The sequence below is a fragment of the Artibeus jamaicensis genome, unplaced genomic scaffold (assembly GCF_021234435.1).
Source record: "Artibeus jamaicensis isolate MK-2021 breed Jamaican fruit bat unplaced genomic scaffold, CSHL_Jam_final scaffold_1689, whole genome shotgun sequence".
NCBI classification, from domain to species: domain Eukaryota; kingdom Metazoa; phylum Chordata; class Mammalia; order Chiroptera; family Phyllostomidae; genus Artibeus; species Artibeus jamaicensis.
In genome coordinates, this window is record NW_026522029.1 from 9239096 (window position 1) to 9261695 (window position 22600).

Genomic DNA, 22600 nt, shown 5'->3' on the forward strand with positions numbered 1-22600 from the left:
AAGGGAGACACTGAAGCAGAAAATCAGACTCCTCAAGCTGAAGGTTTTCACGTGCTGTTTGTAGTACAGATGGAAAAGGGTTGCGGGAGCATGGGGCTATCTCTAGTGGGAGGAAATGCTACGGAGGTACTTCTGTTTATAAAGCCGCTGACGTTCACCGCACTTAACCCCTCCAGCGCTTAACCAATCTGCGGCCTGGCCTGCTCACAAGCTGAAGCAGACTGGGCTGATTTATAAATTGGAATGCTTGACGGTGCATCTATAAGACTTGGGAAGTTTTTTATCCAGATGATACTGAGCTGGATATTGGGGAGGGTCACGCTCCGGCTGCTACCCTGCAGTCCCATGTGTGCGGTGTGGCACAGCCCAGGCGACAAGCCTGTAACGGGGCGGTGGGCTGCACGGTGTAAGTTCTCCTCTTTGCTGACAGTATCTTGGCTGCCTCAGGATGTTCTTTCCAATCAGTTATTCAGCAGCCACACAACGGTGTTTGCCATTGGAAAGGGTGCAGTGCGTAAAAATGCGTGAGATTCTGCTCTGAGAAGTTCTGGGGCATTTCCTTAAGGAGCTGTTCAGGCTAATGTTGGGGCATCCCCGTTTGATAGGCAAAGAGGAAGAAGCCCCAGTCTGATTCTCTCCTAATGGCTGGAAACAGCTCTCTTTGAGACAGTGCTGGGCTAGCATTCCAAAGAGGGTAGAAAGGACACTTTCCTTTTCCATTTCCACCAGAAGGTTTCTCGCAGAAATTTCTAGGAGGCTGACTTAAATTCTGCACGTATTTTTTGTTATCTTCCTTCTCTAGCAAACGTAAACCTAAGTCATCAGAAGAACATGGACCCCTGTACTTCAGGAGGGACAAACAGACTGATCAGTTTTCTCCTTCCTTTCTCTGGAAAGACTAATGATCACAAACCTGCTTCTTTCAGGCCTTCACAAAGACTGAAGTTCACGTATTAATAAAATTCCCTCCCAGCACCCCGGTTTCGTGGTATTTTCCTTGGATTCTAATGAATACGCCTGGAGCATTCACTGGCATCTGGTTTCTGCTTTTCTAAATTATGGTAGAAACCCATACCCAGTCCCGGGGACAGAGTTCAATATGCCTGTTGGTTACTCAGTGTGGGCACGATAGGATTATTTTTATTTTTGCTCAATGAGCTGAGGTGCCCTGAATAATGGCACCTCTGTGAAGGTAGCTTTCATGGATCCAGAGGAGTCGGGAAAATCTCTTCCGCGCCTTGTCTAAACAAGAATTCTATGTGGATAGTCATTGTGCCTGACCTCATCACATCTGTGCAGAGGTCACAAGGACCTGATCCACCAAGGAAACACTCGTATCAGAAATGGATATTGGAAAACAGATCCGAGGGGCTGAACAACAAAGCAAAGCTAGGCTAGACTGGATTGGGTGACTGGCGTTTCTTTTTTTGTTTTGTTTTTTTACTTACTACCAATACTGGAAATACTGGGGATACCTAGAGAAAAAGAAAAAAAAAAGAAAAAAAAGCTGTTAGACAATTTATTAGGACATGACGTCTTGGACTCAGTGTAAAAAATCTCAGAGACGTAACATTTGCTAACATTCAGGTCACCTGGAGATAATCACAGAGAAAATAACATTTACACCCACCCATGGAAACCATTTTGCTTTTGGTGTAAAAGCCCAGAGCTCCTCAGAGTTAGGACGTGAAAGTTTGACTTCAACACCCGGCTCAGGACTGCTTCATGACATTGCACATTTTGTGTTCGCCCATAAGGTTATTAAACACTGCAAAAGAGACATTCAACTAGGCTCACGTTCTGGGCACAGAGAACCAAACAGACACAACATGGACCTCTGCAAAATACCCCCGTAACGCAACAGAGCCCTTTAAATGCGCTGTGAGAAGCTTGTGTGGGCTGACGAAAGTCATTTGGCATGTAATTTGATGAATCTCACATAAGCATCATTTTTTTACTCCTCTTTTACTTGTCACATATGTGGATTAAACTCTGTAATAGAAACTTAATTGAGCAGAATAATTCAAGAATACATTAAGTTGTTCCTATTGATCATGCACTTCATTGATTTTCCAGTTTCCGCTTAATTTCTTAGTGGTGCTAAGGTGGCGGGGCCATTTCCGAGCGCGCTGGACTTGGTAAGGCTGTGGGCGTGGACTTTGTGTGCATCCAGATGAACACTCCGGGCCAGGAGCAGGGGCACCTGGCTGTCTGCGTTGGGAGCTTCGCTCTTGCACTCACAGCCTGTGCGACCTGGGGGCGAGTTGCTGAGGTCCTCAGGGGCTCAGTTTCCTGCCTGTCGGTGTGGTTGCAGAGATTACAGAAATTGGCACATGGAAAGTGCTCGGCGCTTGGCTAAGGCAGGTAGTACGTGCCAGATCCGTCTTTGCTATGATGACCGCTCTCGATGTAGTTGGTGCATCAAGCAAGCAACCCGTGACAAAGACTGCTCATTAACAGTCAGAGATGTCTGGCTTCTCTGCTAATTTGGGTTGAGAGTACGAGATGGAAATTGGAAGGACTGACAGACTGCTGTGCCACCGGACAGCCGGGGGACTTCCGGGAAGTTCCCGGCTTCTCTGTGCCCGTTTGGTCGTCTGAACAAGGGCTGCAAAGGAGCTGCTGTGAGGACAGTGAGATAACCCATAAACACGTCTGACACATGGCGCCCAGTCAATAAGCGATTGCTGTTAATGAGCTATTCAGATGTGCTGGTCACATCACCGACACATTCTAACAGGTGGTAACTGTGGGAATCGTTGAACTCCTATTTTTGTCATTAGTTTTGAACAACTGCCCTCTGCTCATTTTAACTGATCCCTGTAGCTCACTCAGAGATTTCTAGCTTTGTGATGCTTTAAAACCAAGAGCCTTTTTCCTATTTCCTAGGAAGGTGCAGAGAAAGAGAAATTAAAGCTTCTAGTGGTTTAAAAAAAATAGGAATGAAATCCTATTTTCAGTTAGTAGATACATTCAAATCTCTCAACTGTCAATGCACAGGGTCTGAGGTGCTTCAGCTTAATTATCCATCACTGATCAACCCAGAACGGAAACCTAAAAGTTTCATGGCCATGTGTTAGCTCTGTCCTGTGAGCTGAAGTTCAAGCTGATTGCCAAGGTTACAAAGGGCTGTGAACTTCCTGACCCGGCACTTCGCAGCTTCCTCTGCTGCAGCACAACAGTAACTTGGTACTGAATCTTTTCTCTCTTTTTTTGCCTTTGCAAATCTCCTGTTGAGTAAGAAATGATGGCGGCATCGTAATTTTAGTATTAATGGCAGAGGCTCCAAATTTCCCCGTGATTGAAAAGCCCGCTCCACGGGCAGAAATGGCTTGCCTTTTGTAATCCGTCAAAGAGAATGGAAGTTAGGGTGGCAGGAAGAAGCTTTTTCATGTGTTTTCCAACTCACGGGGAACTAGAAGGCTATGCATAATGCAACGCCAAGTTCTCAGGGTGCTGGACTCCCTGCCGCGGGGAGCCAACCCCGTGATGAAATGCCTGCCGCAAGTGAAATCTTCGGAAACGGGCAGTGTTCCCGCTGCTTGGGGGGGGCTGGTGCAGGGGCCCCGCCCTCACCGCGGCTAGATAAACCTCCATTGACAAGGCTGTGATGAGATCCCATTTTCCTTATGAAGCTGTTCTCTATCACTTGACATTTTGGGTGCTTAAAATTCAGGTTCATCCTCACTTACGTGGGAATTTTTGGAGGTGCTACCAGGAAATCCACCTGCAAATCCACCACTGTCAGAGAGGAATTGCTTCGAGAAGATTTTTAAAAACTGCCCGTTGGAATAAAGATTTTTAAGTTTGAGAATCGCGGAATGCCAAGGGATGGCCACTGGTATATTTTCAAGTGTTTTTCCTAACGTTTCTCATTTAAGGTCCAAGCACCTGACAGCTACGGAACCGAATAACCCCATTCCATTAATGAAAAAAGCTACGAGTCAGCCATGAAACATCCTTCAAATGTGTAAGGAAAGAAGATAGGAAGGCTTGCACTCCTATCTTGAGAGTGGGTTTCTCTGGGGCCTGTGGGGGCCTGTGAGGGCCAAGCACAGTGACCCAGAGTCTGTCTACCTACAGTCACAGCGCCCGACAGCCACGGAAATGAGTCAGGAAAACCGATGAGACATGTGTTGGCTGCTTTTTTTATTTTAACATCCCTTCTGAAGTGACAACGATTATGTAATGAAGATAGAACTCAGGAGCACCTCTCTCCCTCCTTCACCTCCCTGGTGCGAGTCAGTGGTCCCCTGATCGCACGCCTCTGGCCAGGCCTCCCCGGGCTGCTTGTTTCACTTACTCTGTGACCGTGTTTGCCCGAGAGAGAAGAGGGGACAAGTGCCAGTCTCGTTCCTCTGTGTCTCTAGTATTTCCCCAGGTCACTTGATGTATGTTGCAGGGGAAAAAAAATCACTTGTTTCCAAGAAGGTGTCTTATCAGTGAAAATTCTCCTTTGGTCAGAGTAGGGTCTTGTCCCCTCAAAAACGCTCCCCTGAGATATTGCTCAGAGGTCAGAATCAGTGAATGTTTTTGTTCTTGGTGAATCTTTCCTCTGTCCTGATAGCAAGAGTGACACTATGTACACAGTGATGGCCTCACCACAAGGCCTTTCAAGAAACGCAGGCTCGGAGCTCAACTCGCTCCCTTGGGCAAAACTCATTTCACGTTGGGCTTATGTCGTTTCTGTTCTTTTTCTCACATCTTCCTTTTCAGTTCCTACTGGAATACCCTGATTTGCATTCTTCCGAAGCCATCCAGGGGCACATGCAGACTTTGTGGGAGCACTCGGTGAGGTACCTTAGAATAGGAGGTGACCCTAAAAGGGTCTGTGTGCCCAGGCACCTGGGAGTGCTTCCCTCCTCAACCAGCCCTCCCCATGCCCAAATTTATTTTAATTTTTTTTTACACAACTGCTTTTATTTCCAAATAAGAACTCATCTGTTTTCACAAGTCAGGTAATGTTTGTTTTAAAGGAATTCTGTGGCAATTAGGAGGATGAGAACCTAGAGGAATTCTATCTTTTTTTTTCTTCCTTTTCCCCTCAATTTTACTAACCCTCCCACCAAATAAATAGCTAAAGGGCATGCAGTTAGACTAAAGGACATCAAAGTGGTGGAGATCTCAAAAGTAACCGCCGTGTTCAGAAGAAGAAAGTAGGGCTCGCGACCACAGCTCCTTTGGGAGAATCAGCGAGAATCAGCGAGAATCATCGAGAGAGCAGTGGGAGGGACAAGGGCTCTGCCTGCTTCAAACCCGGAGGAAACATTACCCCTGTCCTGACAGATGGTTTGAATGAAAGCCCATCGGATAAGTGACCAGATGTTCTTCTGGCCCTGGAGCTGTAACTCCAAAAAGCCCAGCTGAAGAAGATGCAGGGGTTGAGAAGGAAAAGGAACGCACCCTGGTGCCTCTATCTCCAACGTCCTTCCAGCCCTGCTCCCTGGTCCAAAGGGCCGTGGACGGGAGGCACAGACCCTTCCAGGAACTTGAAGGTGAAGGAGAGAAGCCGGCTTTCACAGAATTATACAGGGAAAGCGTCATATAGACAATCCAATCAGAGATGGCTGAAGTCGTCTTATGAAAACCTAGACATATGTGAAGAATGGAAGAAAGAGGAGCATCCTGAGGCATCTGGCGGCAGGGTGGCCCAGCAGTGTCTCGGGAGGAGGGGTGGGTAACCTGGAAACTTGACCTTCACTGTTCGGTTGAGTTAAGGAGGCTGGCCCTATGGCCAGATGCAAGTGTCAGGATGCTTCAGCCTGATGGTCTTAGCGTCCAAGTCATTTAAATTTCCTGATCCCGTGCTTACCAAGCAACCTTCTGCTGATTATCTGGCTTTTCTCAAGGAGGCTTAGTTACAGGGAAGAGAGTACACTGGCCATGCGGACTTGAATGTTCTGAACACTGTAACAGTTATCGCTTATGGTGGGTGAGTGACTGGCATTTGCACACAGTTGATCTCCCCACAGAGCTGCTGTCTCCCAAAGGAGAATTTGCTGATCAGACTGGGATGGGATCTCAGTGAAATGACAGTGACGACAGCAGCTGACGTCACCTGTGCTGACCATGTGCCTGCCACGGTTCCCTACTCCTCACATGCGTGAATTTGTTTCATTTGTATGACAATGCTATGAGGTCAACACCCAGGTTCATTTCACAGGTGGGGGAAACCCAGACACAAAGAGCTTGCCCAAGGTCATCTCAGTGAGCTGGGGAAGACACCGGGGTTCAAAGGAAGGGGTGCTACCTGACACTCCACTGTGGGTGCTGCTGCCATGTAATATATGTACATTGCATTTCCCTTGAAAATGCTAGAAATTTTGAATTCCAAATCCCACCTGGCCCCATGAGCTTCGGGTAAGAGACTGCAGGCTGCTGGTTACACAGGAATGGGTTGGCATTCTGGTGTCAAAGACCGGGTCTGTGGTTTGGTTTGTACATCCAATGCCCTGCAAGGAAGGCCTGCTCTCACCGGGCTGACAGGTTCTGAGCCTGAGAGGCTGGTGGTCCAGTCACCACGGCCATGATGCCACCCAGTGGGGGTGGGGAGCTGTGAACACCAGCCAGTCAGTGTGCTGTCTCTTGATGGCTGTGTGGGCTGTGAGCACCCACGGAAACAAAGGGAGTCTTTTTCCTATCTCCTCTCCTCCAAGGTCTCGGTGGGTCTCTTCTGTAGGATACTGAAGGCCTTGTGGTAACGGCCAATGAGCTGCGGGGCGGCATTTTCTGGGAGACACCAGGAAGGCAATGGCAGGTCAACATACTCCCATATACATTACAGGGGTATTTTGGTTTACTTGTTCATTCACCAAATAATTAAGTCCACAAACACTTACAAAGGACAGGGAGAATCTAGAGTCCCATTCTTAAATTGCTAATATTTTAGCCCCTGAAGTCAAATAGACCTGAGTTTCGTTCTTGCTCCATCAGGTATTCGCGGCGGGACCTTGGGGCAACTTATTAACCTCTATGTGCTCCTGTCTCCATATTTGCAAAGTGGGGGAAAAATAGCATGTCTTCCCTGGGGATGTTGTATAAGGCTTTAATGCAAGAAAGAGCATGAAGCACTTCACAAAGTATGAAAGCCTTTGGCCCATCTAATCAATAGTAACTATCATTATCATCAGCATCATTAGAATTTCGTTTATGGACAATCATTTGTAAGTGTACACATTGCCAAGAATCAAGAGAGAAAAGGGCCATTGATTTTGCACGGGGGAATCTAGGTAGGCTGCCCTGAGAAGCTGACAGTGAGGAGCAGCCTTGAAAAGGAGCAGAATTTCAATAGAGAGCCAAGAAAAAGGAATGAATTCAGTAGTGAGCATGTTGACTTTGAGATCTTCATAGCTGGAAAAATTGTCTGGATTCATTAGAAAAATTCAGGCTGCAATTGGTGGATTACTATTAAACCAATAAAACGAAGACCTAAAAACCCAGGTACAAATTGAGATGTCAAGGAAAAGATATAGGCTGAGAGGAGGCGGGGTGGGGAGCCAGAGAATGCCCAGCCAATGCAGAAGGCAAGTCCTCAAAGGCAAAGAAACAACAAGCAGAGACCCGGGAAGAGAGGCAGGAGTAAGCAGGCTCAGAGAAGGCTGACCCATTCAAACAGGTGGCGGAACGAAGCCCGTTCCCCAGTGCAGGACCGAGCAAGTCACCGAAGTCACTTGAGAAGCAAAATAGCACAATGTGCAGTCCTTAGAGCTGGCACATCTGGGTTCCAACCCTCCTTCTCTCCCTGACTAGCTCTGTAAACCCCTCCGAGTCATCAGATTCCACATTTGTAGCATGGAAGCAGCAGCATCTTCCCAACAAGACTGTTGCAAATTGAGAATGAACTAATACGCACTTAAAGGCACTTGGAAGATTTTCTGGATAACAATGCCCACGTGTCCACCTGGGAAACGATGAAGTGATCCACACAAATGCAGTACCAGAGAAAATAACTGAACAACCCTGGAATTCCTCTACTGCACACGGAGGGGCCCTGGCTATTGTGTGAACAATCCAAGTTGGATCTCCGAGCAAACGGAGAATGTCAACGTCAGACCAATTTAATTTTCTTTCTTTGAAGAACACTGGACCGTGCGGATGGAAGGAGAATGAAAGATGGGAGGCAGCTGAGGCAGCCGGGCTTTCGGTCTGCCTCCTAGACGTTCCCATCACCAGGCTGAAGAAATTGCTCAGGACAGCGTGTCCCCCAGACAGCGTTTCACAGAAAGTTATTATGTGTTGCACAGAGAATGAAGTTTGGGAAACACTGGGTGAAACAGGTGACTAGACTACAGGACTCTCCGATTTTTAAAATAAAGTAACATGACTAAGAGTTAGCAGAGTGGACAGCATCTTTCAAATTTTCTTGGCCACAAAAATTTTTTAAGGGTCCGAGAACACAATTTGGAAAGCAGAGGTATAGGTGAGGAAGAGGTAATGTGATATTATCTTTCCTAGAGGGATATTTCCTAAAGGTGGATTATTAAGCTTTTAGCACTGATATGTAGAAAAATACTGTGTGTAATAACACACAGGAATCAGAATTGAAAGAGGTGCTACTTCATACTTTTACCTGTGAGATGAACAATGAGACCCAAGAGAGTCGTGGCTAAGCATGAAGCTGGCTGGAGTGGCTATATAGTTGTAAGACAGAAGTAACATTCACAAGACATTCATGATAGAATTCACTCAGAAACAGCGTCAAGAAACAGGAAAAAGATGTCTCACAGACAAAACATAATCTCTACATATTTTGAAAAGACATAAGGTAAAGATTGAGATACACAGGTATATGGCTTTAAAGACCAAGAGTCGAAGACTCGCTGGGTTTTGAATAAAAAGCGCAATGAATACAAATGTCATTGCAAGAGTGAGTCCTGCTTCTGCAGAGTTTACTGCAGGGAAACGCACAGGGAACTGGGATGTGCCTCACAGACTGGGGTGATGGGGTGGCTTGGTTTAGAGTGACGGGGCTCTGAACGCTTCTCTCCTGGCCCTGCGTGCCCCCGACGGAAGTGGCCTTGGAGCTGCTGGGGAATTCAGGACTTCCCAAGCTATAGAATTCTCAGGGAGGTCCCAGCTTAGGGTCCTCCTGGGTAAAGGGTTGAGGGTCTTTAAAGAGAAATCTTATCATTTCCTGGTTGAACAAAGCCTCCTTAGTTATTTTGCTAAGAGGAAGCAGGAACAGGGTCTTTCCATTCAAAACTTATCCTGACTGCTTGATATCATTCCGCTAACTCCAGGGGTGATCCAGGACGGGTGTCTTTTCTAAGCCACTGAGGAGTTGGGGTTGAGGGATCAGAGGCTGCAGCCACTTCTTTCTTACTTCTTAGATTTTCCATTTTTGAATTAGCGTATAGCATATCCTACGGGTCCTTCTTAAAGAACTGACTTGTAATGCACAGAATGGAGTCCTGTGTGTGTGTGTGTGTGTGTGTGTGCACACGAGCACATGTTTGCAAGTACAGGAGAAAAAGCCGATCCAAGTGAGAATCATAACAGTGTTACAAGTCCTGTCCTTCACTTAAATTTCCAAACTAAAAAATCAGGGGACTTCCTGGGCGAGCAACCAGGTAGGAGACACAAAAATCTCATCGCGTGATAAAAGGAGCTAACGATGTTGTCCTGGACAGGGAAAGAAATCAGGGTCGACATAGTTCTTTCCCTCCTTACACAGGAAGCGTGGTTGGAAGTCAAGAGACAGTCAATACTGATGTGAAGAAGTCAGACTTAGAGCTAAATCACAACTGTCATCCAATAAGAAACAGGTCTGCCTTATGAAAAGAATCCAAAAGATGAATTTATTTTGGAAGGAGTTATTTTGTGACAGGTGTTATGCCCACCGCATTGCATACATTAGCTTATTCAATTCTCTCAAAATGGCTGTGAGGTGAGAACGGCTATTATCCTCATGTTGCAGATGGCAACGCCGAGTGCTGGAGAGGTTAGTCCCCTTTTCTAAGGTCACACAGCCAGGGAATGGACGAGCCCAGGCACCAGACCCCCAAAGTGTTCACTCTCATTCTTGGACATTTTAAGGCACAGTCTGATATGCCAGAGCTTTGGTTTAATGCGCTCCTTTCATTGTAAGACTTATCTATTGCAAGACCAGACCACTATAGATAATCTCTACAGCTTTTAATCCAATTCCTGCCATATTGAGAATTAAAACATTGACTTGAATGTCCTTGGTCACTGTGTCCATCTGTCACCTTTCTATTTTTCTCTTTTTTAATCTTCACCCGAGGACCATTTTTTTTCTTTGCTTTTAGAGAGAGAGGAAGGGAGAGAGAAAAACATCAGTTGGTTTGCCTCTCATATGTGCCTGAACTGGGAATTGAACCCATAACCCAGCTTTGTGCCCTGGCCAGGAATAGAACCTTCAACCTCTTGGTTATGAGATCACACCCCAACCAACTGAGCCACACTGGCCAGTTCCTACTCAACAGTTATGGGGAAAAGTCTAACTGTCTAAACAAGGATGGTAAAAACTAAGGGACGGATGAACGACAGAATCCACAAGGCAAATGAAAGAGGCCGCATTCCTTTGACCAGGGAGTGAAGCGCATTCTACCAGAATCGGAAGATTAGGGGTATGCAAATCACTTCCATGGAGACTATAAGAAGAAATTCATTCCATTGACACAGCTTGGCTGGCACAAGGTTTTCCCAGGGCAGACATCTTAAAATTAATGAGACTTCGCAGTACGGTTACGGGTAGAAGAAGAGTGTCATGCTGGACAGGAAGTCGACAGAAGTGGCCCTGACTGGGTGGCTCAGTTGTCTGGAGCACCGCCCCGTACACAGAAAAGGTTCTGGGTCCGATCCCCAGTTGGGGCGTGTAAAAGAGGCAACCAACTGATGCTTCCCTCTCATATGGACGTTTCTCTCTCTCACACACACGTGCCTTGATATTTCTCTCTCTCTCTAAAATCAATAAACATATCCTCTGGTGAGGATTACAAAAGAAGCAGTCGAGAGCAGTCCACCTCAGCGGCCTGGCCAGTAACCCCGACACTGTGCCTGCCTGAGGACCAGCCGGATGCCAGCTGGCGCTGGTGAACCCCGCTTCCCTCTGTCCTGTCCCATGAGGACACTGAGAATGAACCGGGGGCCACCTCCAGGAAGGGAAACACTTAAACTCCATGTGACGACTGTGGCGATGGGGACCCCTAGGTGGCCGGCCACAGGGCAGCACGACAGATGACCTCGGGAGAGTCCTTCTGAATCCACAAGTTATGGCTGCAACAATTGAGAAAGCCCAGGAGGGTGTCTGTTAATAAAATCTTGAAAAGCCAACATTTCTGCTCGACAGAGCTGTATGTATTATTTTTAGGAGCTAGACTGTTGTTGTTTTTTTTTTAACCCAAAAAGGAACTGAATACCCTTAGAGGGAAGGGACTCTTTCTCTGCTTTATAGACGTTTTCCCACAGTTTCATGCCCCCACAACAGCTTGTTGCTCGGTTTGTGACTCTTACATTTAACTTGATAAGGTCCTGGTGCCCATGATACTGGTTGTTAAAAGTTTTGGTTTCTCTTTGCAGCTTCCGATGACATTTCCTGCCCGGTACGGGGCTGGTGGCTTTTCAAGTTTTCACGCTCTTTCTGTTTCTTCTCCCTTGGGTGGGTACATTCACAACCTCAGACCGTCTCTCCTTTTGAAAGAGGGCAACTCTCGGGCTTCTGCGAGTGGCTGATCGGCCCATCCACGGAACTGGGCAAATTGTCTGGAAGTAATGCCTTCTCTCCTTGAGCAGGTCCCAGCATGTTTCCCTGTGGAGGCTCGGGATTTTGGCGGGCACCCACCCATGGTGATGGGGCGGCGTGTCTCATGGTTCCTGTAAACACACAATGCTGCGCCCTCTTCACACGGACATAGTGTGGCCCCTCACGCCTACAGCCATGCTGTCTGTCTCAAGAAGGCCTCTGCCCCCAGGGTCCGGGCCTGCATGACTTCCCAAGCACTGGGGTTTAGGAAAAGCCCATTCTCTCACTGTTCAAAGTCCGGCTGCAACTCAGATCAGAGAGGGAAGCCTTTCCGGACAAAGCTTCTCTTGGGTCACCCAGGCTGAGAAATGGGATCGTGAACATTGAGAGACTTTCCAGAAGTTGTTAGTGGTTCACACTGAGTTACAGTTGGGGGTGTTGGACGTCTTTGTCATTTTAATAGGCAGCTCTTTTTGGGAAGGAGAGCAGGCGCCTGTTTCATCCAGTTAGACAAGAAATTTCTCCTGTAAGTTCCGTCATTTCCCAGGCAGCTGAAACAGCCGGGCTTCCTGTCTGCCTCCCAACCCATTTGCTGTGAACACAGAAGACGGAGTTTAATAGGTGACCCGAGTGCTAAAATGTGCTTAAAAGTGGTGAAATCGGGGCCGAGAGCTCAGACTGTGTTGAGGAGGAACAGGAGGACTGGCCAGAGGAGGCTGAGCCAAGGGCAGGTGAGACGGAGAGGAAGGAGCGGCCGGGCCTGCGCACTCGAGACACGGGGCCGGGGCGGGGTTACTCACAGGTGTTGGCGGTGCCCTTGGGGATGGGGAGGTAGGAGCCCGGGCTCCAAGGGCGGCCCTGATAGTTCTTCTTGCATTTGCCGCAGTCCGGGCCCGTCGTGTTGTGCTCACACTCACAGGTCAGCTTGCTGTTGTCGTACACGCACACGGTGGCATGGAGGTTGCACTTGCACCTGGGCAGGGACAGACAAGAGCGCGTGGTCAGTGGAGCGGGGCTCTACCCCCGAGTCTCCCGGGCCCGAGGGCTGCAGGGAGGCTCTGGGTAAAGGGGAGGTCGGCGGCCCCACCCTCGGAACCTTTCCAGCACCTGTCCCTGGGGATTGGGGTGGGTTCCCACGCAGCCTGTCCCCACAGCACACTCCGAGGAATCCTACCACCCGTGGGTCCATCCACTGGGGGCCTGAAAGCTCCCGTAAGACAATGGTGTTCCTGAATCGAGGGTTTCCCGGCAGGTATCCAAGATACAGCCACCACTGATGGGTTTCCTGTGATATAATCCTATCTACGGCCATTTCGGGTGGGCTGGAAGAACAGGGGTCAGTCCTGTGCTCCTTTAGACCAGAGGACAAGTCTTACTTGTTTAAAAAGAAAGAGAACCGTGAAGACAACTTGTTATTCAGAGTTATTTCATGGGCCCCCCAGGAGGTTACAATCAGCTGTTCTCATCCCTAAAACGAAAGCTTGGTCAGAAGCACTTTTTCCAGCAAGGTCTCTGACCAGCCGGAGCAGCCCTCAGGTCCCCCACACGTGGCAAATAAGGTCGTCACAAAGGTGCCTCAGAACGGGGTCACAGGGCTCAGATGAGAGGTGTTCAGGATCCTAGAGAACAGAAGCCTCCGAGAGGCAGTGGTTTGAGGTCATAGCCAAGGCCTGGCCTGTGGTGCCCACGCACAAAGCTGTGATATGTGAGTGGCAAGGACCGAACATGAAATTTCCACAGACATGCATCCCCGCATCGAGTCTGCAGCTGGAAAATTGCAAAGGCCTCCTCGGTATCTGTGGAGGTGCCAGGTTATGAACTGTAATATTCCCAGCACGGCCCTCCTCCTCCGGAGAAGGGAAACCTGGGCGGACAGAATGACTGTGGCTGGAGGGCAGAACAATGTGTGTGGGAAGAAATGTGTCACGCAAAGCAGAGCACCAGGACACCTGGGCCGGGGGCGGGGATCAAGGACCAAGCTCTGTCACAGCCAGAACACGAAAATGTTTCTCTGTGTGTGTGTGCGCATTTATAAACTAGTCTGGTCTCTTCCAGGATCTAGGACAAGAATGTGGAAAGCCAAGTTTCGCGAAGACAAAGAAATATGGTAGTGTTTTCCATTTGTTTTCTTTTGCAGCAGATGTTGGGAATTGGGGAAAGGAACAATACTCTTTCTTGGGGGAAAATAAGATTCTTGCACAACGGGTGTGGGTGTCTATAATGTCTGTATCGTAAGGTCCAGGTTTCTCTCTTGCGCACGGAGGATCCATTTGGAGCACCGGCCCAAAACTGTGGCCAAGAAGCAAAGGCATGGCTGAGGCTACTCCTGAGAGCTGCTGGCCTCTCTTCTACCTAAAAGGAGGAGCCCCCTAAGGCAAAGGGCACCCCCTCAACCCTCCCTGGGTAACATTGAGCCTCAGCTTCCTCTGAAGTCTGCTACGACCTGTGGTACTTGCAGCTGCCCCCTGCTCTCTCTGTCATTATAAATGGCAGTAGACCGAAAGGCTACTATTTCAACAATAACTTCTCAAGGTAGACACATCCACAGACCCTTTACACATGAACTTAACACAATCTTGTAAAAAGATGAGGGAAGAACCATTCAGTGGAGTGAAATGGAGTGTGGTTAATTATGAGGTAGGTCTGGCAACGGTCTTCTCTATGCAGGGAGTCCCTTGCGCTGAGCTGCCTACTTAAAAATGTGTTTCTTTCCAACACGAACACGCTTATTTATGGGTGTGTTTATATAGATAATGTTAGAAACCTAAGTGATCAAAGCACCCACAGTTACTGACTTAGCAGCCTCTGTGGTGCTAAGGTTCCAAACCAGGAGACAGACAGTGTGACTCTGAAGGATGTGTTGGCTTTGCGTGTGAAGACCATGAATGCAAGCAGTCATTGTAAATTGGCCTGTGTATCTTGGAACTGTTAATACTTTCATACTTGTAGTCACTCTCTGAGTTACAGGCAATTTCCACTCTAAGGACTTCATATTTGCTGAGAAAATATTCTTTGAAGAATGTTTAGTCTTATTTTTTCTCTGATTTCTTCCAGTTAATGGTTTGTCTTCACCTGCCCAGGCTTATTAATCATGGAAATCTCCACTCAACTGATAACCCTTCCCTGATGTCTCTTCTGCCTGCTACGGACACCCTGACCTCTACCCACCTGGTTTCCTTAAATGCTTCTTTCTGTATGCTTGGTTTGGTTGGTTTCTACCTAAGACTTTTGGTGCTTTTAAAATGTTTACTCATCGGCATGAATCTCTCTCTTCCATCTTAAGTGGGGGATGTATCTACCTTGTACCCTAGTCTTCTTTCCAGTTACTTCTCCCTTCTTGAGTTTCCTACACTTTCCATCTCTGTTTTCTCACCTTCTCACCTCCCACTTACTCACTCTTTCCAACTAACCACAGCTTTTCTGGCCAAGATCAACCACCACCTCTTTGTTGAAAACCCAATGGCTATTTTCTTTGCCTGCGTTGACCAATCAGAGGCCTCTGACTCTGCAGGCCACTCCCTTCCCCCTGACACTCCCCCTGCTGTACTCTTGACGTTATTTTCAGAACCCTGGTCCTCTGTACAATATCATCATGCGCCATCTTTGGGTTCTGACCCAGTGTGGGCAGCCTGAGTGACTTCCCTTGGGTCCTGTTCTCCAAGTTGTCCTTTCAACTTCCTCTGTGGCCCTTCACTGCCTTTGAGTTATGGCCAGTTTCAAGCAAATTGGCATCATGTTTTTGTTCCCAGAAAAAAAAATAAACGTATGCAAAAAATCTCCTTGAAAACAGGGATTCAGAGACTCCGTGTTACTCGTACAGATCCACGGGACTCTGTCCCTCCATTATCACCAGGTGAAGATGACCAGTGTGTCAAGAAATCTGAGGTCTCCATCACCGCCCTCCCTCCTGCCCATCTCCAGATTGACAGATCCGACCCTGACTTCTTTTCCACCTACTCCATCTTCTGCGAGTTCTGTCTCAGTAAAATGCATCCCTTCCAGTCAACCAGCCAACCACAGCTCCTTCCTCTCCTTTTCCTATCACATGTCATGTGTCACTGCTCAGCCTGTACCAGGTGCTGAGATTCTGCCCCTGGCAACTCTCACACACGCATCGTTCCGGCCACCACCACTTTGCTCATGGAGGGCTGAGGTCATCATCTCTGATCTGGTTCATCACCGTGGCTTCTAAGCAGAACTCACTGGCCCCAGGCATCATCAGCTCTGCCGCTCCTTCCACCCCCCAGTCTCAAACACAATAGCCAAAGCAATCGCGTACACACAAATATTTGGGTCACCCTGTTCTAGAACCACTGAAAGATATCCCATTGTTCTCAAAATGGAGTCCATGCTGTATAACATGGTTTACAAGTTCCTTAGAAACCTACGTCTCCTCCCAACAGGGTGCCTTTCCCTTGTGCTCCACGGACAGGGGCATGTCAACCACAGATGAAGGCCACACCATCTCTGCGACAGTCATGGGCTGCACTGTGACTGCTTATTCTCCCATCCACTTCCCAGGGTGTGAGGTCCTGGGATCAGCAGTCATAAAGGAAACAGTCTGCCTTATTTATTGAAACATCCCTAGCATGTGCTTGGCACATAATGAGTGCTCAAAATTTTTCGACGCCAAATGAATCACGAATAAACAAGGTAACTGCCAGAAATCAGGAACATCACGAGCCTGCTCTACCATGTGCATCAGTGGCAATGGCAATGGCGATGGACCGAACGTGGAGACTTCAGAGTCACTGCACTGAATCAGAGCCCGCACGACGTGTTGCCGAGAGTGACCTATGCCCTTGTCATTGGTTTCTATAACCAACCTTACAGTGGGCAGAAGGGACTCCATAAAGTTAGTGAGAGCTCGTAAACCCAGTTTCCCCCCTAAGAAGAGGTCTCTGTGGCCTTTGGTCCTCAGCTGGAACTTCACATTGGCTCTTGGGTCCAGGGTGGGCCTCCTGGTGGGGGTCCCTGGGCGGTACTTGGCCAGGGAGAGGGGACAAGTACGGCAGGGGTTGCCTGGTGGAGCCCCCCCCCCCCCTACTCAGAACCCATTGTCCTGCCTGGGCCTCAGTTTCGTCACTGGGCCCCGGGAGGGTCCTGGGGAAATGCAGTCCCTCATGGTGCCTAAAATGCTGGGGACCGTGGCCTGGCCCTCTCCCTGGGGGCTTTCTTCCCAGTACTCCCTCTGCCACCTCCACCCCATCCACCTGCAAATTACTTTTGTTTTGTTAAAACTGCCTGAGAGCCCTGGCTGGTGTAGCTCAGTGGATTGAGCGTGGGCCTGTGAACCAAACAATCGAGGTTCGATTCCCAGTCAGGGCACATGCCTGGGTTGCAGGCCAGTTCCCAGCAGGGGACACACGAGAGGCAACCATAGGTTGATATTTCTCTCCCTTTGTCTTTCCCTTTCCCTCTAAAGATAAATAAATAAAATCTTAAAAAAAAAAAACCCTGCCTGAGACATTAGTGGGTAAAGAAACCAAAACCTGATCAGCAGGTACAGAAGCAACCAGAAGCCACTTGGGGCCAGTTCCCCTTCTTGCACAGATTCCCCTCCACAGCTTGGCCAAAACCTGCTGGGGAATCTGCTACCCGGATGTGCCCTTGCAGGGACCCCACTCCACAGCAGCTGGGTTTGGCCTTCACAGACCCTCAGCTGGAAGCACTTGAACACATAGAAAAACAAGACGAAAACACAGGAAATCCCGAAATCCCAGATTGGGAGATGATGTTGGGAGACACCCCGCAAGGGAGGCCTCAGTAGCCTGCCTCCTCTTGTTAGTAGGGGGCGGTACTCTGGGGCCTTCCCTTGGCTTGCACAGTGGCCAGCTGACCCTGGAACTCCCTCGGCCACTGGGCCTTGTGGGCAGTACTTGGGGTCGTGTACCTTCCAGCCCAGGCCACAGACCTGGCCACTCTGGTTGGTGCCCCGAGTGCAGTCAACCTGCAGAAACGTGGAGGGGTTGTCACACCTGTCGGTCCCCAGCTTAGTGTCACAGATGTGCCACCGGGTCCCGGGAGCCATCATGCCCACCTGTTGGCACACCCAATCGCAGGCTGATGGTTGAGTGGCGCATGGGTGGCAGGATATGGCTCCTGGGGTCGTACAGGTGCCTTCTCGTGCCATCTGCCACCGTGCCCGACGGCCTGGCACAGGTGCTGGCACCACCAGCTGGCACCAGCACAGGCCCACCTCGGGTAGCTGTCCTAACAACAAAAAATGCTACAGAGACTCCAGAGAGCATAGCTTGGAGCAGAGGAGGAACGAGCTGTTTGTGCAGTGAAACTACTCGGGAACGCGGGTACTTTAGCTTCAACTCCTTATGCAAGGATGGCTCGCCCGGGTCCAGCTGACGTCTGGAGGGCGCTCTGTGGGCACGGGTGAGAGCTGGACAGGCTCCAGCAGGAAACCCGCTGGCCTCGCTCAGCGCCCGGCTGTCTCTCCTCAGTCACTGCCACGGGGGGCGCTGTGCCAGGCTGCGCACGAGAAGGGGGACACTGAGGTGCCCCATGTTGGTCCAGATTTGGAAACGACTCCCTGCCATTTTCTATAGCTCAGTTTATTCTCAACGGCCATTCCAATCAGACACGAGAATCCTGCATTCAGAGCCCCTGCTGGAGTGGCTTTTCCTGCACTGGTGTGGGGGTGGGAGTGGATTTCACAGTGCTGGGAGACTGCTCCCAATTCTCAGTGCTGTGACCTCTGGCCTTGTGATTTCCGAGACAGGCGCCTGTCTCTGACAGGTTCCTCATCCATTCCCATGGCCACCCGGCTCCCACGACCGCCCAGCACGCTAGGCTGGGGAGGGACTTAGCAAGGGGAGCCGTAACACGCTCTGCCAACGGGGAAATAAACACCTGACGTCCAGGAGAGCTAAGCCTATTCACCAATTCTATTGACACACATGGAAACTCACACCGAGTGAGTCACTGTGCTGCAGAGAGAACTGTGGACTTGCTTGTCCCTCAAAGGTCCACTTGTGTGTCAACGGCAAACGGCACACACCGCCGTTCGGCGTGCCGCGAAGGGCATCGCTAAGATGGACGTAAAGAAAGAAGCGGGCTCTCATCTGTGATGCAAACGGTGAACTGCGGGGAGTTCTCGCTGCCAGCCAGGCCCGCACTTCCTGTGTTTTAGCGACCAGCTGTCACGCGTCAATTTAATCTTGCTTATAAAAAGGCTCCAACATTTAGGTCTGTGCCACCTGCCAGTAGGTATGAAAAAGCCCAGACAGTCTGCCTGCTTTCTTTTTAAATTACATAATTTAATATATTTATTCCGGGGGAGCATGTTATTCGCCAGAATTTCCTGGGAGTTAGAGGTCCGTGTGTATATATAGACTATTAGCAGCGTTTCAGAGGTACAGAGACAAAGAGGCTTGAAATTGGCTTTTTCCGAAGCAAAATTGGAAGGGGAGTCAGGCTGGCTGCCTTGGAGGCCAAGGTTTGGGCTGCTTTTTGAGGCCGATGCTGGGAACGAAGTTGGGGCGCCACGGTCCTTCCAGACCTTGCGGAGGACCCTGACTGAGTGGTTCGTGGGGTCACATGCTCTCGTATCATTTTCACAAATGAGATACGATGATATATTTTTGATGAATGAAGGTTTTTCTTTCATGAGCCCTATCACCCAGGATGTAAATTTCAGGCACTTGAGAACCTGGGCCAACGTGCAGTTGCCCCCCGTGTTGGGTTGGTACTAGGTACACGAATGCTTTTAGAAAACAAGTCAGCATAAAGATCAGACCTTTGTAGGGGCCTTTAAAAAAGCGGTCAGTTATAAAATGCCTCTACGTACTTTTTCTGCCTTTGCATCCCTCGAGCGTTCTCTTTGAGCTTTAACACTTGAAAATGTGCTTTCCGCCTCAACACGTTATTTGAAATGGGAGACTTGCATCAATATCGTTTATAGATTTCGAGTCCTGACGCTGGACCCAGACAGCCTGGGTTCAAGTTCAGCCTCTGCCCCTGACTTAATCCCATAAATGGCACCGAGACCCTTGGTCCTGGGTCCAAGGCCCTGGCGTCGCGCTAAGTGCGTTTTGCCTGGTTCACAGTCATTCTGTACGGCCCCACGGTAGTCCTGTGGGTTCAGCACTGATCATTCTAGATGACACATTTGAATATCGAAGCCCTTGTCTCCCAGCTAGTACAAGAGTGAGTCAGGATGCTGACTGTGGGCAGCCGACCTCCAGAACTCCGCTCTGACCACTGCACGGGGCACGCTGTCCTCCTAAGTGTGGCCTGGTCTCAGCGGCCTTGGCTGTAAAACAGGGACAGCCACTGGGTGTATTTCAAAGAGCGGTTTTGGGGGAATCCCATGAGGTAACACATAGGCGCCCCTCGGGGAGTACCTGACACAAAGTTCTTAATCAATGCCTGTTCCACCGACTATTACTTCTGCAGTTACTACTGGGGCCACCACAATGGCCAGTCACTGCGGGGTCCAACAATTGTACTCCTAGTATTTTACCCGAGAGAACAAAAGCCATGTCCTCATGAACACGCAAGACACGAATGTTCATAATGGCCCCAAATTGGGAACGACACAGATATTTACCAACCCACGAATAACAAAATGTAGTATTTGCATCCAAGGGGACATTATCTGGACAAAAATAATGAGGTGCCGACACATGCTACAGCATGGATGAACCGTGCCAACAGGCCAAGTCAAAGAAGCCAGGGACAAAAGGCGACACGGTATGTATTCATGTGTGTGAAATACCCGGAGAAGGCGGATCTCCGCAGCCAGCCAGCGGATCCGTGAGTGACGTCTGGGGGCGGGGCGTGGGGCGGGGCGGGGCGTGGGGCGGCGGGCAGGGTGAGGAGGGGGCTTTGTTTGGGATGACGACAGTGTCCCTCAGAATTCAGTGCCGGTGGCTGCATGGCTTTAGGATGGCCTCGAACCCATGGAATTGTACATTAAGTAAATAAAAATAAGCAGAAATAAATATGGGATTTATCCAAAAGAGAGCACAGAAAGCAGTGGGTGAGAGTGGGCTGTGGGCTCCGCCGTCTGGCTGCAGCGGGTACCTTAGGTGAGTTCGTGAGCTCAGTACCCCCTTAGGGTAGCCGCGGGTGTAGCGTGGTGCAATACAGTGGGGCAAGACCGCTAATGGACGTGTTCTTCCTATTTCCACACCAGAGGTGGGCACGGGGTTGCAAGTGCAGAGACCGCATACCCCAGGACCTCCTGGAGCGGGGTGTGGCCATGGGACTGTGTTCCGGCCAATGGGACATTCGCAGGGGTGGAGTCTGTGACGCCAACGCTAGGCCTAACCATCCCCGTCTGTTCCTTATTTACTTCCCAGAACCTGAGCGTGGTGTTGAACCACCTTGGCCACCTGGCAAGAGTGGAGTCTGGGTCTTTCTCCACCGCAGGCAGAGAAGGTGGGTCCAGGCAAGTGTGTGGGGTGAAGCCACCGTCCCAGCCCTGGGACACCTACCTCCCAAGTGCAAGCAAAGAGAAACAAACGTCTCCTTTGCTCAAGGTCTTGCTAAGGCGAGTCCCCTGACACCCATCTGAGCTTACGTCTGCACACGGCACCCAGAATGTAACACTGACTAAATAGCAGCTATTACTATCAGCCACCTTAATCTGAGAGCGAGAGGTGTAAGATTCAGTTATGGGAGGGACCTGACCTGGGCCTGCTGCCTCGGGGAAGGTGGGCTCAGCCTCTCCAGAGTCCGGCCACTGTCCCCTGCACTCACAGGTCCCAGACTCCAACAGCGGCAGTGTCGCTGCTGAGCAAACATGTTCTCAGAAGGTGTATGTTTATCAACTCTGCCATGGCCAAAGTTCAATGTCAAACAGACATCTGCCTATCATGTACTTTTGGGCAAGCAGCCCCATACTCACAGACCGACAGAGGGCTGGCATCCCACTGGTGTTTGGCTTCCTGTCTCCCAGGAGAAGCCCTCAGGGAAGAAGGGGCTTGGGGCTCCGGAGGGCTACCCCCTGAATCTACCGCGCAGGTTTCCCTCCAGCTCTTGAACTCATTCTCTCACAATATATTGAGAATCTAATAAGGACCCTGGTTGGTGGGGCTTTGCTCTCCCGAGCTCTGTTATCGGAAGGATTATTTGTGAAAACTGATATAGGCCTATTTTTTTGAAGCAGAGAAATGCACGGTTAAACAGTTTTCTCTGGGAGTATAAAAATAAAATCTGGGCTGCTGATCAGTTCTTTGCGGACACTGGGATCTTATGATCTTTTTTTTTTTTTTTAAAGTATATAAGGCAATTGGTTAGCTCCCAAAATTGATGGAATGAGGACCAGGAAGCCTTCTTATACATTTAAGCAATACATGGCTTGGAGATACTTATGGCATTTAAAAAACCCTACGAAAGTTCCATTTAAACTTTACTTGAAATCCTAAACTTATCCATACTGACGCATAAGATTTTATGATTCACTAAACTGCTGGTTCTTTCAGATGATATTAAACATAGCTCCTTTTCTAGTCCTAAGTCTCGCCAGGGAGACAAGAGTACCACAACTATAAAACAGAACCGGGAGCTTATACATTTGAGGTGACGTGTTGTCCGAGATTGAAGCATGTATGGGACTGCGCTCTGTGACCCATTTACTACAGTCATGGGGAATCTGCGTAGGTGAGAGGTGCCAAGGAGAGAAGACAGATTTAACAAGGTAATTATCACACTCCAGACGGCTGCTGTTTTCTGCCCAACCGATCAATCTGAGGACCGGGATGTGAAGAGCTTGTTCAATTAAAACCAAACTGATGCAGGCCCAATTAGCAATTACTAGGTGACCCTAGATGCTCCATACAGGCATGGCGGACTTTTATATTCTGATTCTTTTTGCGGAGACAGGAAATGGAGGCGCCTCCAGTCCCAGAAATACCAACAACCGTTGTTCATGATACC

The 22600-nt window shown here is 49.2% G+C and overlaps 1 protein-coding gene across 2 annotated transcripts in view; it reads right to left on the bottom strand.

Moving 5' to 3' along the window:
• NTNG1 (netrin G1) overlaps positions 1 to 22600 on the bottom strand; it is a 259760-nt gene that overhangs the window by 59998 nt on the left and 177162 nt on the right. For both annotated transcript variants that reach the window (XM_037152524.2, XM_037152523.2), the window contains exons 4-5: positions 12505 to 12677; positions 1449 to 1475 (exon numbers count right to left, since the gene is read on the bottom strand). In XM_037152524.2, coding sequence (XP_037008419.1) covers positions 1449 to 1475; positions 12505 to 12677 — 200 coding nt within the window. The remainder of the gene's footprint in view (positions 1 to 1448; positions 1476 to 12504; positions 12678 to 22600) is intronic.